General features: G+C 32.8%; 1 protein-coding gene and 2 long non-coding RNA genes across 4 annotated transcripts in view; 1 reads left to right on the forward strand and 2 right to left on the reverse strand.

Annotated features, from left to right (window-relative positions):
- Positions 1 to 16,814, forward strand: part of LOC149475306 (putative fatty acyl-CoA reductase CG5065) — a 37,625-nt gene that overhangs the window by 19,825 nt on the left and 986 nt on the right. The window contains exons 1-12 of one of the 2 annotated variants that reach the window (XM_089713427.1): positions 7,574 to 7,631; positions 7,997 to 8,213; positions 8,649 to 8,806; positions 9,516 to 9,606; positions 10,282 to 10,427; positions 10,841 to 10,950; positions 11,333 to 11,416; positions 12,042 to 12,150; positions 12,931 to 13,007; positions 13,375 to 13,537; positions 13,878 to 14,028; positions 14,449 to 14,555. In XM_089713427.1, coding sequence (XP_089569553.1) covers positions 8,016 to 8,213; positions 8,649 to 8,806; positions 9,516 to 9,606; positions 10,282 to 10,427; positions 10,841 to 10,950; positions 11,333 to 11,416; positions 12,042 to 12,150; positions 12,931 to 13,007; positions 13,375 to 13,537; positions 13,878 to 14,028; positions 14,449 to 14,555 — 1,394 coding nt within the window. In that variant the 5' untranslated portion in view covers positions 7,574 to 7,631; positions 7,997 to 8,015. Of the gene's footprint in view, positions 1 to 7,573; positions 7,632 to 7,996; positions 8,214 to 8,648; positions 8,807 to 9,515; positions 9,607 to 10,281; positions 10,428 to 10,840; positions 10,951 to 11,332; positions 11,417 to 12,041; positions 12,151 to 12,930; positions 13,008 to 13,374; positions 13,538 to 13,877; positions 14,029 to 14,448; positions 14,556 to 16,814 lie in introns of those variants that run through there. The other variant, XM_089713426.1, reaches the window with a different exon arrangement.
- LOC149475307 (uncharacterized) lies at positions 5,941 to 7,109 on the reverse strand. The gene is made up of 2 exons (XR_016318038.1): positions 6,131 to 7,109; positions 5,941 to 6,037 (listed from the first exon to the last, which is right to left on the reverse strand). It is a non-coding gene; the product is annotated as an uncharacterized LOC149475307 (long non-coding RNA).
- LOC149475308 (uncharacterized) lies at positions 15,035 to 16,751 on the reverse strand. The gene is made up of 2 exons (XR_016318072.1): positions 16,080 to 16,751; positions 15,035 to 15,284 (listed from the first exon to the last, which is right to left on the reverse strand). It is a non-coding gene; the product is annotated as an uncharacterized LOC149475308 (long non-coding RNA).

The following is a 16,814-nucleotide window of genomic DNA, read 5'->3' on the forward strand; positions in this document are numbered from 1 at the left end:
GCGGTATGATCTCCGTTATCAGACATAGCGGTGGTTTAGTAGTGATGGGAACGCCGAAATAAACTCACTACTTTCTCAAACGCCAATCAGATAGTTTATTAAAGTTTACAGTACTTCACAATTTTGCGTAACAATCAAGATGGAAACAGATTAAGAGCCAATAGGTTAGTACGCGTGCGCCTCTGTGCACAACTGACAGTAGAATGTCAGCTGTCACCATCGTGCCAACCCACTACCCTATTCGGGACTACCCGCTCTTATTTTTATCATGTCATGTGTCTACCTTACTTCACAATATTTTCATTACTGGCAACTCAACATAATACTTTGACATTGACAATCAAAACAAACAATTTAACTACGTGAAATCAACTATGCTAGATAATTATTATTTAGTACAGTAATTATCGGCGCGCCGTCATACATATTTTTCTATAGGTACTTACTGTCGTTTTTTATAGAATCCTGAAGTTATTTATAAAATATATTAACTCTACTACTCTATATTTGCATTTGAATATGACACTTTTAGCTTTTCCGAGAAATTTGCAACATTTTTCAGTAAAAATTCTAATTTTTAATTGCAATATTCACGGCACTTTCACGTCGTCTATCCAATACAATATTACAAGTATATTGTAGGTGCTCTATAAAGTAACAAGAGATGTTGTTGTTTCACAGTCATTTATATTCTGAAATGATTTCAGATTAAAACCTTTTTACTAGATTTTAAACGCTCACCACGCTGGCTGTAAAGTTCGGAACATATAATATAAGGATCTTTGAAATAAATGTCTCTAAACCTAAGTAATATCACTACCCAATACATATCACTATCACTACATAGTATAAAACAAAGTCGCTTTCTCGATCCCTATGTCTCTATGTATGCTTAAATCTTTAAAACTACGTATCGGATTTTGATGCGGTTTTTTTTCATAGGTAGAGTGATTCAAGAGGAAGGTTTTAGTATATAATTTATTAGGTTTAAGATAAAGCAGGCGCGGGCGGGTCGCTACTTATAAATAAATCGCGTTCGAATCCGTTAAAGCCTCTTCAACATTTGTCATGTCCATTGTCCACATGCCAAGTAAATAACTGTAGCTATATCTATTGACATTAAACATCAAACAGTCCCCATGTATTTGCCATCTCAGTGGATTTAGTTCTATTTACATGCATACACGTTCGCTGTTATGTATTCTGTACGCGGAACAAACGTAGTAAATATATTTGATACTACGAATTGTTTATATTTAGCTTCTATATACCAGTAAACAATCCTACTAATATTATAAATACGAAAGTTTGTATGTCTGTTTGTTACTGCTCCTGCACGCAAAAATTGCTGAACCAATTTTTATAAAAGGCACACATATATTCAGTTTACAATATATAAATCGATCCTTTTCTTATTTCGATCACACAGTACGGTCACAATACGGTGTAGTATCGAAGTGGGCATTCTCTATCATTAAATTTATTTATTTATTTACATTAATTAAAAATACTGCATAACAGAATAGTGTTAAATCACATTTCGTTCGTTCGTTTCAGCCGTGGGACGTCCACTAAATGTGTTAAATGTTAATGTGTTAAATCACATGTTAATCAATAATTTAACATCATATAGCTTCCTCAATATTATAAACAAACAAATATATAAATATAACGTTGTTTAATTTGGCGTGCAAATAATCTCAGTTAATTGATCTATCATCAAATCCAATGCAAATATGTTTTAACGTTACTTCCAGAGATAAGCACGGTCAAACAAAATTTTTTGTTGATAATGAATGACGATACATCTATCTATGCTAATATTATAAAGCTGAAGAGTTTGTTTGTTTGAACGTGCTTATCTCAGGAACTATTGGTCCGATTTAAATAAATCTTTCAGTGATAGATAGCCCATTTATCGAGGAAGGCTATAGGCTACATATCATCACGCTAAGGCCAACAGGAGCGGAGTAATGCGGTTTTAAAATATGCGACACTAAGCTTGTAGTACCTATCTATAAAGACAGGTAATTGAACTATGTTCGCAAATATACATAAGTTAAACAAGTAAGTTAGTGTCAAGTTCTAACTTATTTACTTTGTAACTTAGATACGTGAGTAATTGACGATTAAAAAGAAACTATAAAACGCTAGTTTAATATTTGTGTAATGTGTTAGGATTTTAAATTAAAGTTAACGAGAATTTGGGTGTGTTACATATAGTACTGTATAATATTCTTGGCGTGTGATGAAGTTGTATTAAATCTGTAATTAATTTACAATATTAATTATTATAAAGCGGAAGGGTGAAATAAAGAAATTAGGGAACCTTTATTTGTTTCAATCTCATAGTTTCATTGTAAATTCATTTAACAATACCTTAATATAAAAGGAGGAGGGTGTTAAAAAATGCTCTTAGTTTTCTTATTTATTTAATTTAGAATTCATGTTTGTCATATTTTTTGTTTAAAAAATCAATTCTGGAAAATATGTATCTAATGCGGAGCCAGGACGATAAGCTTTGCAAAAATTGATAGACTATATTTTTCAATACAGCCATAAAAAGCAGTAATTGTATCAATTATTGGAATAATTATTTATTCGAACAAAACCCTGACTTGCCTCTAACTTGAAAGTGCAAGTTCCCAGAGCATTCGCAACTAAAACAATGGTGTGGCAACTTCCTTCCCAGAGACAGACACAGTAATGACCCACATTCGTGACGCAAACTGACGGATTTAAAGCGGGATTTATAAACTACTAATATTATAAATTCGAAATTTCATATGTTTGTTTGTTACTACTTCACGCAAAAACTCATAAACCGATTTTCATGAAATTTGGCACACACTGCATGAAGAAAAACGGAAAAGGGATTTCCGGGATAAAACCTATAACCTATGTATGTGTTAATCCAAGTTGCCCTCTATATGTGTGCTAAATTCCATTGTATTCAGTATTTGAGTGAAAGAGTAACAAACACACACACATCCTTACAAACTTTCGCATTTATAATATTTGTAAGACTTATTAATAATTATACTTGTTATAATATGTAATGTCAGTAACTATTTAATAATCGTAATAAATAAATAAATAAAATCAATCAATAAGTCATTAAACTAATCGACCACGACGACATTAAAATACCACATAAAACAAATTAGCTTCCCGCTCTCTATCTGTCTCTATATTATAATATGCTTGAATCTTAGATCATAAGGCTTGGATCTTTAAACCTGCGCAACGGATTTTGATGCTTTTTGTTCATAGATAAGAGTGGTTCTCGTATAATACTAATTTTTAAGTTTAGACATGGCGAACGAAGCCGAAGGCTAGTATTTCATATTTTTTAATTTTTCCTACCTATAGTATAAGATTTCACGTAACAAGTATAGTATTAGCAAGTCAATTAAACACATTTATTTGATTAATAATAATAGATTCATACTATTACCAAATATACGCAGTAGGTCAAGAACGAATGGAGTAATGTTTTTGCACAACTTTATATGTTATGTGAACCCTAGAGTTTAGAAGTGTGAGATATATTATATCCTACTATAGGTATATTATACATACTAGCTAAGCTCCGCGGTTTCACCCGCATCGCTCCGCTTTTGTTGGTCTAATGATAAATAGTCTATAGCCTTCCTCGATAAATGGGCTATCTAACACCGAAATAATTTTACAAATCGGACCAGTAGTTCCCGAGATTAGCGCGATCAAACAAACAAACTCTTCAGCTTTACAACATTAGTATAGATGTTACAATATAGAATATTATAAAAGAATAGTGTTTTTGCGATATATTTGCAAATTTTTCCTGCATAGAGATAGAGATAGCTTAGATGTGGATTTGATAAATGCCGATATTGATTTTTTCTGAGTATTTTTTAATTTTTTTAAGTCTACTTTGATCCATGAAAAGTTGACATTGAACAACTCATGACATTTTACATAAATTTCTCCTGAACGAAGTTTGTATATTTAGAGCTCATAATTATATTGAGCTCTAAATGCTGCTGTTTAGAATCTGTGTTAAAGATTCCTTTTCCAAGTTCGATAAGTTTGGTAATACCACAGACTAATAATAATATACTAGTAATACCTATAACCTCGGAAAAAATGTTGAAGACCCAGAATCTAAGACAGATAATTTTTATAAAAAACTTCAACTACCTACAAAGGCTTGAAATAGAAAATGAAAGTACATAATAATAAATGTTTGTAGCGGAACATGTGTTAAACAGATTAATGCTAATAATAATTGCTTCGATTATATAACTGTAAATTTATTTCATTATATTGCACACCTTATGATTATAATAGATGGTATCTTGTGTGTTAGTTTCACTTTTTTAAAGTATAACACTTGGAGAATTTTGAATCTTTACTAATACATATATATCTACTAATATTATAAATCTCAGGAACTACTGGTGCGATTTGCAAAATTCTTTCAGTGTTAGATAGCCCATTTATCGAGGAAGGCGCTATATCACGCTAAGACCAACAGGAGCGGGAAAAAACGCAGGGTACAGCAAGTATTTCGTAATTGCTAGTTACCCGCGTAAAGAACAGCCTATGTGCTAATCCAGACCTATCTCTGTACCAAATTTTAATACAATTCTGTTCAGTAGTTTTGTAAGGTAGTAACAGTAGTTTTGTAGTGTAGTATATACATACATCCAAACTTTCGCATTTATCATATTATTTTTATCTCGAGAAACCAAGAAATCATGAGTCAGAGATCTTTAGAAACGTTTACTTGGAATTCTAACAATGAGCTGGTTTAGTTATGATTTAATAATAAATGTAAAAACCCGTGACTGCATTGAGATGAGAAAGAATTTTCAAGCGTTTATTCAACGTATAGTGCTGTGCCACGCGGTTTGCGGATGAACCGCACGCAAAGTCAAGTTTTCTATAGCTCATGTGTTATTCTGACCTAAATTACTGTAAAGTTTCATCCAAATTCGTTCAGTGGTTTTTTCGAGAAAGAGTTTCGTGAACAAACATCTATACATCCATCTTAATATATTATACTTAGCTAACTGTAGATGAGAATTCATTAAAAGTTTTCTAACATTTTTCACGATAATCAAATTTCAAACTGTTATTAAATTAATTTTACGTATTTTTTAACAAAAAACTTACTCGCCTTTAATTTATCAGGACTAAGTAGTTAGAATAAATTTAAATAAAAGTTTAAATGGGACCACATATTGGAAGACACCAGCTTAAAAATCATCAAAATCGGTTGAGTAGTTCTGTCAAAAAATACAGTCGACTTCCTTATTCGAGACCTAATTTTAAAGTCTGTTGATTATATAACAAGTATATTGTACGATCGATGAAATAAAAAAAAATCAATTGTTTTCCTCTATAATTATTCCATAGACAGGCGCAAAATGATTTATTATTATGTCATCGTAAAACCTGCGCATGCGTGTAGCGAAGATGACCGCGGCCAATTAAGTATTATGACGTCATTTTCTCTTGAACGTCGGAAAAGTTGAATAAATGTTATTTTATTTACTAGATACGTCAACAGAACAAATCTATAATTAACATTGAGATAATATTAATAATGGAGCAGACACCACGAACAAAATCTGTGCGCCAAGATGGCGGCGCGGGGCGCGCGAATGACGGCTAGACAGTCATAGATTATGCGATGTCACTGACTCACCGCTATAGAGGCGACACTTTGTTTCTTTCTGTTTATTTTATTGGGTGCCACTCCTTACATGCACGTTGACTTGAAATTTTCTTTGTACTTACTTAATATTTATTTTAGATATAAACTGACTTTACTACGCGGGGCTAACAATATCTGGCATATAATATAGGATGAGGAGGTTCAATATGGGCTATGGGAAGTTTCATTCCTTACAAATTGAGCCTTTTTTAGAAAAAAAATAAAAGCCGTGTAAAAATTGTGTTTATTTATATTTAGTTCATCATCCTCAGAACATGTTCCCGGCTCAGAAATTGCTTGTATTGTTCCAGTACTATTGTAGCACACCTTCGGCTAAAATAAATATAATAATAATAATGTTAGTGATGGCTAAAATAATATTTTATTTGTTATACAAATCCGTAAAATTTTATTATTATTACTAACATCAATACAAGGAACAGCAGACTTCTTTAGAATACGCCTTCCCGCTTTTGTGGTATATTTATCCTCATCGCGAAAATGCAATGAACAGACGCTAGTTCTATCGGATGGTAACCAGGTTTCTTCACTGCGGTTGTTTTGGACAAATTTTACCCATTTTTTCCTTTCTTCACGACGCAGACATGGAAACCTTGAATAGAAAAAATATTAATCTCTGAACTAGCGGTCCGCCCCGGCTTCGCCCGTGGTACATATTTCGCAATAAAAAGTAGCCTATGTTTTTTCTCAGGGTCTAAAGATTGTCTGTGCCAAATTTCATCAAAATCGGTCCAATAGTTTATGAGCCTATTTATTACAATCAAACAAACAAACAAAGTTTTCCTCTTTATAATATTAGTGCAGATAAATAAATAATAATTCAATTATACGTTCAAGTCAGTAGCTTATACAATATCAATTAAAATTGATTAAAATCAATTAACAAAAAAAAATTGGTGATTAAGTAATTGATTTTCATATTTCATGATTTCACCTTTTTTCAATTAACAACCAGTCTATGCTTTTCTAAATATGTAAAATTATTATTTTATACTATAAAAATATACGCCAGCAAATATTACTAACAACACTTATTTCATGCCCAATGTCATATCTTAAATTTTTAATCTATGACAAATGACGCAAAATGTCGCCCGCCAAAAATTTTGTTCTAACTAAGTTTTAAAAATTATTATCTAGTTACTTACTGATTGAAAAGTTATTCCTTTGCACTTTTCCGTATTATTTGTATTATATGTGCAATATCGTAACACACACGTAGGCATATTTGATGCGTTTCACTTTAAAACAAATAAAAAATGAGCGTGACGTTCGCGCCAATGAGCGAGCAAGCGACTGAGTGCAGTTACGCCACATGACGTATGTTGAGTGGAACATAAGTGGTGTAGGCGGTATCGACTCCATATTAATATTATCTCAATGATAATTAATGATAATATAATACTTTACTCAAATAATATTTAAGCTGAAGAGTTTGTTTGTTTGAACGCTAACGTCAGGAACTTTTTTTTGTATAAAATTAAATATATTGTAATCAATTGAAATAGAAGTTTAAAGCAATATTTAATTAATTAATTTAAAAATATTTACTTAAAATAAATATTTTCATATTTAATTAAAGACAAAATGAGCATTTAATTAAAAATTATAATATTATTTTTTTGTAACTATTTTTATTGTTATGTTTATTATGATCTGCTCATTTTTGTAAACAAATTGAATTTATAATCAAAATTTCTTGAAATAAACCAAAATTTTAATTTAAATAAGTATGGGCTCATTTCTGTAAAAACTATTAATTTGATAATCAAAATTTTATGAAGTAAAAATACATTGCTTGTATAAATATATAAACTTATAATAATTGCACGAGAGTTACATTAGACAGTTGGTGGTGTGCGGTTGCTTGCCATTCTTCTTTTTCATTTAATTCTAAATAATTAAGGTAACATGCATAGATTTTACTTGTATACGTAGTATATTACATATTATTAGTCTGTGATTTTACATAATACCATAGGTACTTTATCACATAAAAATTTTATGTAGGTATATTTATTTAATAAATAAATACATAGGGTTATTAAATAATATTATAAACCTTTTAAGTCCTTAATAAGATAGGCTGAAAATAATAATTACAAAGATAACTGATCTAACTACATAATATTTATTTTTGCTCAATTTTCAATTTTCGTTAATCAATTGATAGTTTAATAGATAAATCCATCAAATTCTATGCTACATATTATTATTTGAGAAAACCCTTCACTTATTTCATAATTTAACAAAAATTTTCCATTTTCACAGGCGAAACAAAAATATCAAAATGGCGCCATCTATCGGCGTGTCGGAGTACTACGCCAATAAGACGGTATTCATCACCGGATCGACGGGCTTCATGGGCAAGGTGATGATCGAGAAGATGTTGAGATGCTGTCCCGAGGTGAAGAAGATATACATGCTGATGCGGCCCAAGAAGGGGCAAGGGACTAAGGAACGGCTGGATGACTTTATCAATTGTAGAGTAAGTCGGTTTTATAAGGACTTTTTATGGGCAAAAAGCTAGTAGAATAATAGGTAATTTATGTATTTTAGATATTCTTTATTGTTTTATAAGGTATGTAAACCTTTTTTGCACCTCGTTCGCTTGTTAACACGAGTCGGGCAATTACCTGACTCGTATTGGTCTATTGGTATATTATGAAGCGTGTTCAAAATATCTATAACATTAAAACATCTTAAACCAAAACACGATCAATTATTCTAAATAAAACAAGTATAGTTTAAAAGCATTAAAAACACGCTTTTAAATTTTTTGTATTATCACCGACCCATAACAAGCGTACAAAGTACGAATTAAATCTGTCCATTTAAAGTCAAAACCTAATCTAAGAGACGGTTACATAAAAACATACAGATGAAGCTATAAGCGTGTTAAAATATATCTTTTTATTCACAGATATTCGACAAACTGCAAGCCACATCGCCGGACTGTTTCGACAAGCTATCCGTGATCCCAGGCGATATCTTGCAGGAAGATCTGGGCATCTCTGAGGAGCACAGACAGGAGTTGCAGGAACACGTGCAGATTGTATTTCATTGCGCTGCCTGTGTTAGGTATGGAAAATAAATTAACTATATAAATAATAAATTTGTTGCTCGGCTTCAATTAAAAATAGGAAAGTCTACCTACAAATAATACTAGCTGTGCCCTGCGGTTTTAACCGCAGTGCTCCACCTCTGTTGGTCTTAGCGTAATTATATATAGCCTATAGCCTTCCTCGAAAAATGGGCTATCTAACACTGAAAGAATTTTTCAAATCGGACCAGCAGTTCCTGAGATTAGCGCGTTCAAACAAGGTGTTAAATGTCACGTGAATATGTGAAAAATACGATTTACTTAGAAATCCATTTTTAATTGCAATAAGGATATTTGATATTTTGCCTGAATCTTACATTAAGTTTAAACGCTATTTAATAACTTAGATTAGGTACATACTATTAAATAATTTTAAATAATACTTACGCCGCGCCGCTTCATCCGTCATAAAATGTCGCAGAATCGATACTATTTTTAGTCAAATCGCACAGTATAGCGTACCTCTATCTCCATTCTCCATGTCTATAAAAATAAATTTCTTAAACGAACACTCTAGTAATAGCTTTATTTATTTTAATGGGATAATATAATTCAGATTAAAATAAACAAAAAAATATAACTGGATATTTTCATTTTAACACAGCGCCATCTAGTTTCTAATAATAAATTCTTGGTTTTTCAATTAAAATATGTTTTCTTATGATAATTATTAATTAATAATTTCAGATTCGACATGTTCATCCGAGACGCTGTCAACATGAACACGGTGGGAACTATGAAGGTGCTCAAACTCGTGGAAGGCATGAAGAAATTGGAGGTCGGTTGCTATCCTTACTAATTCTTATCCTTAATCATAATACATACATAATTGATTTCGAAGACTAAAATTGTTACATTGTAATATTATATTGGTGGTGGTAAGGTGAAAGAAATAAATAAAATAAATTATAATAAACAAATAATTTACTATCCTTCATTATTCTGATGAATATTTCAAATGTGAAAGTGTGTGTGTCCATTTATCTCTCTGTTACGTCGCAAGGGATCTATGTTACGGTACAGAATACTTAATACCTAGTACTTAAAACCTACTATATTTTATGGTATGATTTTTGCGGATGAAATATTTTTGTGATGCTAGTGATATAGGCTACTTTTTACCACAGAAAAGCACCTCATTACGATAGGAAAATTGTGATGCATATTTGAATCACTCCGAAATTTATAAAGTCCTATAGCCGGCGCTATAGTAAAAAAGTGACATGAAGGCAAAGTCTGTTCTTTTTTTGACTATGTAAATAAAACAGCGGGAAACAGCTAGTGCTACTATATATTTTACTATTCGAAATGTATTTGTCTATTCACGTCACAAGAGTGATTTAACGGTATAATTTTTGTGTCTGAAAATAGTAGGCTATTATCTCCTACGGGAATTTCTTTAAGGGTAAAGTTGCCATACCAGCTAGAACTTCATTCAGGATAAACGTTGCAGGTGTTCGAGCACGTGTCGACCTCGTACTGCCGCTGCGAGCTGCACACGCTGCAGGAGAAGCTGTACCCGGCGCGCCACTCGCCGCAGCACGTCGCGCACGCCGCGCGCTGGATGGACGACGAGCTGCTGGCGCACTTGCAGCCCAAGTGAGTGCTGCCAGCTTAACTAATGCAAGTGAAGCAAAACATCGACATGATCAAAAGTGATCGAAGAATCAAAAAATTCGACGACAAACAGTTTGATAATTACGGCCTTTACAGTATAAACTCGTGTCTCTGTATGATGATGATGATGATGATAATGATTATACTCACCTGCATTTTAAATAGCAAAATATAGATAACATAGTATTTTCTAGTTTGATTTTACGGGAATATTAGAATAAATCTCCCCGTAACTACGCTCGCTAAGTGTGCGTTTTGGAATGGCAAAAAAAATGGGAAAAGGAATAAATCGCGTTTAAATTCGTTAAAGTCTTCAATCGAAAATATAATATTGACAGAGAACCATAATATTACTGATTCCACACTATATTTACCATAAATTAACTATTTTACAGATTAATAGAGCCTCAGCCAAACACATATGCGTATACAAAGAATCTGACAGAGGATCTGGTCACACAGTATGAAGGGAAGTTTCCAATCGTTATTGCCAGACCTTCCATTGGTAAGTCCTATTCAGTCTGTGTATTCAGTAAACTCGTAGAAAATGTTGACTTTTATAATTGACGTCAGTCGCAATCGTCTAAAAACTAGCTTATAGGTAATTAATAATTTTACGAGATTAGTTGGTAGTCATTCATTTAAGGTATACATTTTTTGACTATTTTGACATTTTTTTTTATTAATTCTGAATCGAAAAGTAGCTTTTACCGAAACCGTAAAAGTTTTTTTTTAATCCTTTATATTGTAAATTACATATTATAAAGCACTTGCAGCACTACAGTATTGCTTATGTTTATGTGCGGTGATCACTTACTTAACACCAGGTGGTCCACAAGCTCTTCCTGCTTTGTCAAAAAAAACTACACAAAGATTTAATATTTCAGTGACGGCTGCATACAAAGAGCCTTTACCAGGCTGGGTGGACAATTTTAATGGTCCTACGGGTCTGCTAATTGGAGCTGGGAAAGGTAATTATAATAAAAACAATGCAATCACTTTTATTTAACATCGACAATAAAAATAAATACAGTAAAATATAATGAAATGATTGAGGATTAATGATTACGCTAAACGATGTTTTTGGTTCAATTAAAAAAAGTAACGTTAATTCTAATGTTAATTATATTCAAACCAAATCCTTTTCAAATAATAAATTGCCAACCGATACATTTCAACTTTTAATATTTCACATTTTACAATACCTACCCTTAATACAAACCCTTTTTATTACAACGCCATCTAGTGGTGAAGTGCACACACAATTATCTTGTTTATGTTTATGGTCGAAATTCGACTAATTATTTGAAGATTACTATATAATATGCTTATTGAATGCTTTTTTTTCTATAATTTTAATTACATTTAATATTATAGCATTCTAGAATGCTATAAAATTTGAAACTATTAGAATTATAGCAAAAATACGACGTCTTTTAGTATAAAATGCTGGGGCCGTGGGTATCTTTGGAAGATTTCCCCACTATAAGAAAAAAGGTTTGCATTCGACCTCGTGATCCATCTTTAAAAAGCTATTGTATTTTTAAGAATTGGTGTATTACAATAAACTGTTAAATAAAAAAAATATATTTTCAGGTGTTATCCGCACGATGCATTGCAATGAAAACTATTTAGCTGATGTGATGCCCGTGGACATGGCGGTCAACGCTTGCTTATTGCTCGCGTATCTTACTGCTCTTGATAAGTGAGTATTTCGTTGTACATTCATGCGCATCAATTCAATCAGCATTCGATCATAATATCGTGCGCACGGTTTTGTCCAAGGCGAATGACTGCATCTAACGTAAAGACAATAAAAACTATAAATATCAAAACTATATCCACGGTCGCATGGCGACTGCATAAACAGCGGCTCATGCGACGTTGCCGCACCGCACGGCGAACGTAACGCATGAACAGCGGCGGACGCGACGTTGCTGCGCCGCAAGACGAACTCATGAACAGCAGCGGACGTGGCATTGCCGCGCCGCACCACAAACGCATTGAAGAGCGGCTGACGCGACGTTGTCACTCCGTGAACCTTTTTGTTTATTTCTAATTTCGACACTAGATGCGAGCATTCTACTGTCTTATTATTGTTGTAAATAGATATTTATTCTTTGTTTTTTTGTTAACATCTATAAAGTAATGTGGTAACTTCAGAATTCTGCATTCATAATTCATAATATTATTATTAAAATAACAGGTTATTTATATTTTTTACACGCTTTATATTAGCTTCACCTGTATGTTTGTATGTTTGTAACCGACTTCTTTGGGCGCGATTTTGACCCACTTTAAACGGTCAGATTTCGTTCAAACTTTGTAGATTTATTGAGGACCGATGACAATACACTAATTTGATAAAATTTTCTATTTTTTAGTTCGGTTTTCTATAAAAAGCGTGTTTTTTAGTTTTTTTAAACTATTATTATTTATGAACACACTACAAACATTTATTCTAATTTATTGTTCTTATTTCCAGGCCAAAAGAAATCCGTGTATGTAACGTGACGCAATCAGGAGTGAATCCTCTCACTTGGGGACATGCTTTAGATTTGGGTAAGTTTCAATGAAATATGATACCTACGTGTAAGTTGTTTATTTATTAGCCGGTAAATTTTTAATAGTTTTTATATTATTATAATATGTTCAGCGGATACTTAATATTTTCTTTTTAAATACGTCTGTTTAGAGTGTTTTAGAAGATGCATTATATTTTTTATACTTTTTGAAGTGAAACTTCTTTAGGCGCGTTGAGAGTAAAATTTCAAGGTCGCATCCTGGCAATACCGTCACGCCATGGAGTAAGGCAACGATTTTGGTATCCTTCAAGTAATTTTGAATCTTGCCAAAGAAGTTTCACTTCTGACACGCTATTTTTTACCTATTATAGTAGATGATATATTATTTTTTTTGAACCCTACAGGTCGCATCCACGTGCAAGAGTTCCCGTTCTCCGTGTGCCTGTGGTACCCGGGCGGCTCGGCCAAGTCGTCCCGCGCCGCGCACCGCCTCGCCGCGCTGTTCACGCACCAGCTGCCCGCTTATATCGTGGATTTGCTCATGTTCCTTATGGGCAAGAAGACCTTGTGAGTATAGTTGTGCTGTGATTGAAATAAATAAAGCATGATGTACACATGACGAGCTGAGAGGCGAAATTTTTTAATCTGAAATTTCATTAGACGGAAACTTTTACTCCTTCACGCAAAAACTGCTGAACCGATTTTCATAAAATTTGGCATAAAATTTTTTCTGATGGTATTTGGATTAACACGCAAGATTTATATTTTTTTACATAGTGATTAGTGGCAAATAAAACGCTTTCTACTACTATTTCAAGATACTACGAGAACGGAGACTATACGGTTTTTCCTTTGACAAGCTCTGAAAAGCTACCTAGTTATCATAATTTCATTTTTTCCATTTCAGTATGGTCAAAATCCAGAAGCGCGTGAACTATGGTCTAGAAGTGTTGCAGTACTATACCACTAAGGAATGGTACTTCGAGAATGATTTCTATCGCTCACTACCGGACCGCGTGTCGGAGAATGATAGAAAAGTGTTCTACACTGACATGAGAGTAAGTTCATTAAACGTTTATTTGATAAATGTATTTACGTAGATAATAATTAATAATGTAGGCTTCTTACACATTCTCCTATTAGGTGAATGTGCTAATAAGTTTCAATTATAATTATATTCACATTATATTTTAAAGAATCTACACTCATACTAGTTACGTGGTTTACAGATCAAACTAAGTTTGTTGACAGATTACTTTGAGATTTAAATACTTCAATTGACACAGTTAAAATTATTCAGGGTCATTAAAAAACAAACATGGATGGCGTTCTGTTTTTAATCACAGAATATGCGTAAAAAAATTAAAAGGCGATGTCGATAGAACTTCGAACGTAGGATTTATAGAAAAGTTAGGCAAATGATTTAAATTTCCATTCAACTACTTGCCTAGGCATATCATTTAAATCAATATTTACAGCTAGTGGAATGGAGTCCCTACATCCGTAACTACATAAAGGGAGCCCGTGAGTTCTGCTGCAAGGAAGATCCGAGCACGCTGCCTGCGGCGCGCCGCCGGCAAAGACAGTAAGTATTGTATGAGAGAAATAAAGAAAAGAAGGAAAAAGTTTATTCTATCTTCAAGTAACTATGTACACATTTGAAACAAAAAAACTTTGGTACAAGAATTTAGAATAATAACAATCTTCTAATGAATTTTTCCTCATATAGCAGCTGTGTTGGTAAATTGTCCGTATTTAAGCAAAAAGGAACCACCCAGCAAAAACGCACTTCTGAGATATTAAAGGATTTACAAAAACATTTGCAGCTCTGTCAGATGAAGTAAAATTAAAATTTATTTTATTTAAATTCATTGATAAATTACTTATTTAAGTATGTGTATATAAATTTGCTCTGAATATTCTTAAACTTTCTAGATAATTAAGAAAATGTGCATGTGGTTCCTTTTAACATTTATCAATTGATAGGTTTTCTCTTAAACAAAAAGGAACCACATCCCAGGGATTTAATGATATAAATGAAACTATGTATTTATAAAATCGTAATTAAAGCTTTAATTAATAAAATATATAAAATAATACTTATATAGGACGTTTATTCGACGTTATCATCAAATTGGATTTCGAAATCCACCGTGTCTAGTCCATCTATGTGGTCTTCTATTGCATCATCACTAATGAGACCGTTATAAAAACTGTGCATCTTGTGGAATGAGATGTAATATGGACTGAATATCGCTAGAAGGTGAAGAAAGCTTCTCCAGAGGCAGCGACGTATAAGGTTCTTCGTTATCTTCTGTAATAAAAAGAAAAAAAGCTTTAAATCAAAACAATAAAGCCGCGTGGCTTTTATACGTAGGTAGGTATATGGCGACAGCAAAATATTATTAGTTCTTATAAAGCCGTGTCCCTACTAGACGACTAAGTATGTTGTATGTACATGCGCCATGTACAAAAAACTGGCTAAGTGCGAGTCGGACTCGCGCAACGAAGAGTTCCGTACCATTATCTATAAAAACGGCAAAAAAATCACGGCTTATTGTATGGGAGCTTCTTAAATATTTATTAAGCTATTGCATAGCTTCTATCGCGGGCCTTGAGCGCGGGGACTGAATCGAGAAATTCTGTAACGAAAAAACCTCACTCCGACGGGCTCGGAGGTGTGGCTTGAAGGCATGCTATGCAATAGCTTTACCGCGGCAGTCCCCGAGTGCCACACGTCTTTTTTTATTTTGTTTTTTAGTATTTGTTGTTACAGCGGCATCAGAAATACATCTAAACGTATTTTACCAAAATAGTAGGTAGGTACCTAGATCATCGACAGTTATTTTTAAAACAGGGTTTAGACTTTAGTAGTTTCATCTCACAATGACAGATGAATCGTAACAAAATGACTCTTAATTCGACTCGCCTTCGTGAACAACGACATTGTCGTTAAAATACGTAAATCCACAGAGGATTCCTCTTGTACTTACTTAATGAACTATCTTCTTAAAATCACACCACAATCGGGAATGAATCAAAAGTGGATAAAGCGTACCTGCATCTCAGATTCAATAAGTACTTAAATGCATTAAATAAAACTACTTACCCGTTGTATCTTCATTATTATCTTCGGTGTTCGTCTCCAATGCTTTTCTTACCCATTGCTTGCTTATTTATTTATTACTAAACATTTTCACATTTAATTTTAAAGGTAATTAACAAAAACAATAGAACTTACTTCGCGGAGGAAAAAAACACCGTCACGTATTCGAACTACTTCGCTGAATGTCACCTATATTGACAGATGTTCGACGTTTTACTTTAAAAATTGGAGTTTTGCACTTTGAGCTATTTAAGTAATGAAATACGTTGTTTAAAGATGAGAAGCATTGTAACAAGTCAAGGCATTTGGTTCCATATAGCGATGATGGGTTTCAGAATGTTTTACAATATTTATTTATGCATAATAGAACCGAATGCTTGTGGTTTTATTTTGCAATAAAAAATTACAATTAAATTATGTATTTATTTTACGCATAACCATACCACAGAAACCTGGTTCCATTTTGTGTATTAAAAATAATTGTTATTAATAGAAATATGTGTAATGTATAATGGTACCAAGTAGGTGTGGATCTGTTTTGTATAAAATGACATGATAGTAATATCGTTTATTTGTTTGAACAAAGCAGTCCCGTGGTGCTGTGGTTCGGTTTTGCTTAATATGTAATTATTCGTTGTTGCTGGTGGTTCCTTTCTGCTTTTAGTATACCTTGTTTCCAACGTAAAAATCACGTGGTTCTTGTTTGTATAAGAATTTAGACCACTTTTGAATGAGTAT

The sequence above is a fragment of the Colias philodice genome, chromosome 30 (assembly GCF_061535455.1).
Source record: "Colias philodice isolate Cphi_HAF_F1 chromosome 30, ilColPhil1 Martin Lab GWU primary, whole genome shotgun sequence".
Lineage (NCBI taxonomy): Eukaryota > Metazoa > Arthropoda > Insecta > Lepidoptera > Pieridae > Colias > Colias philodice.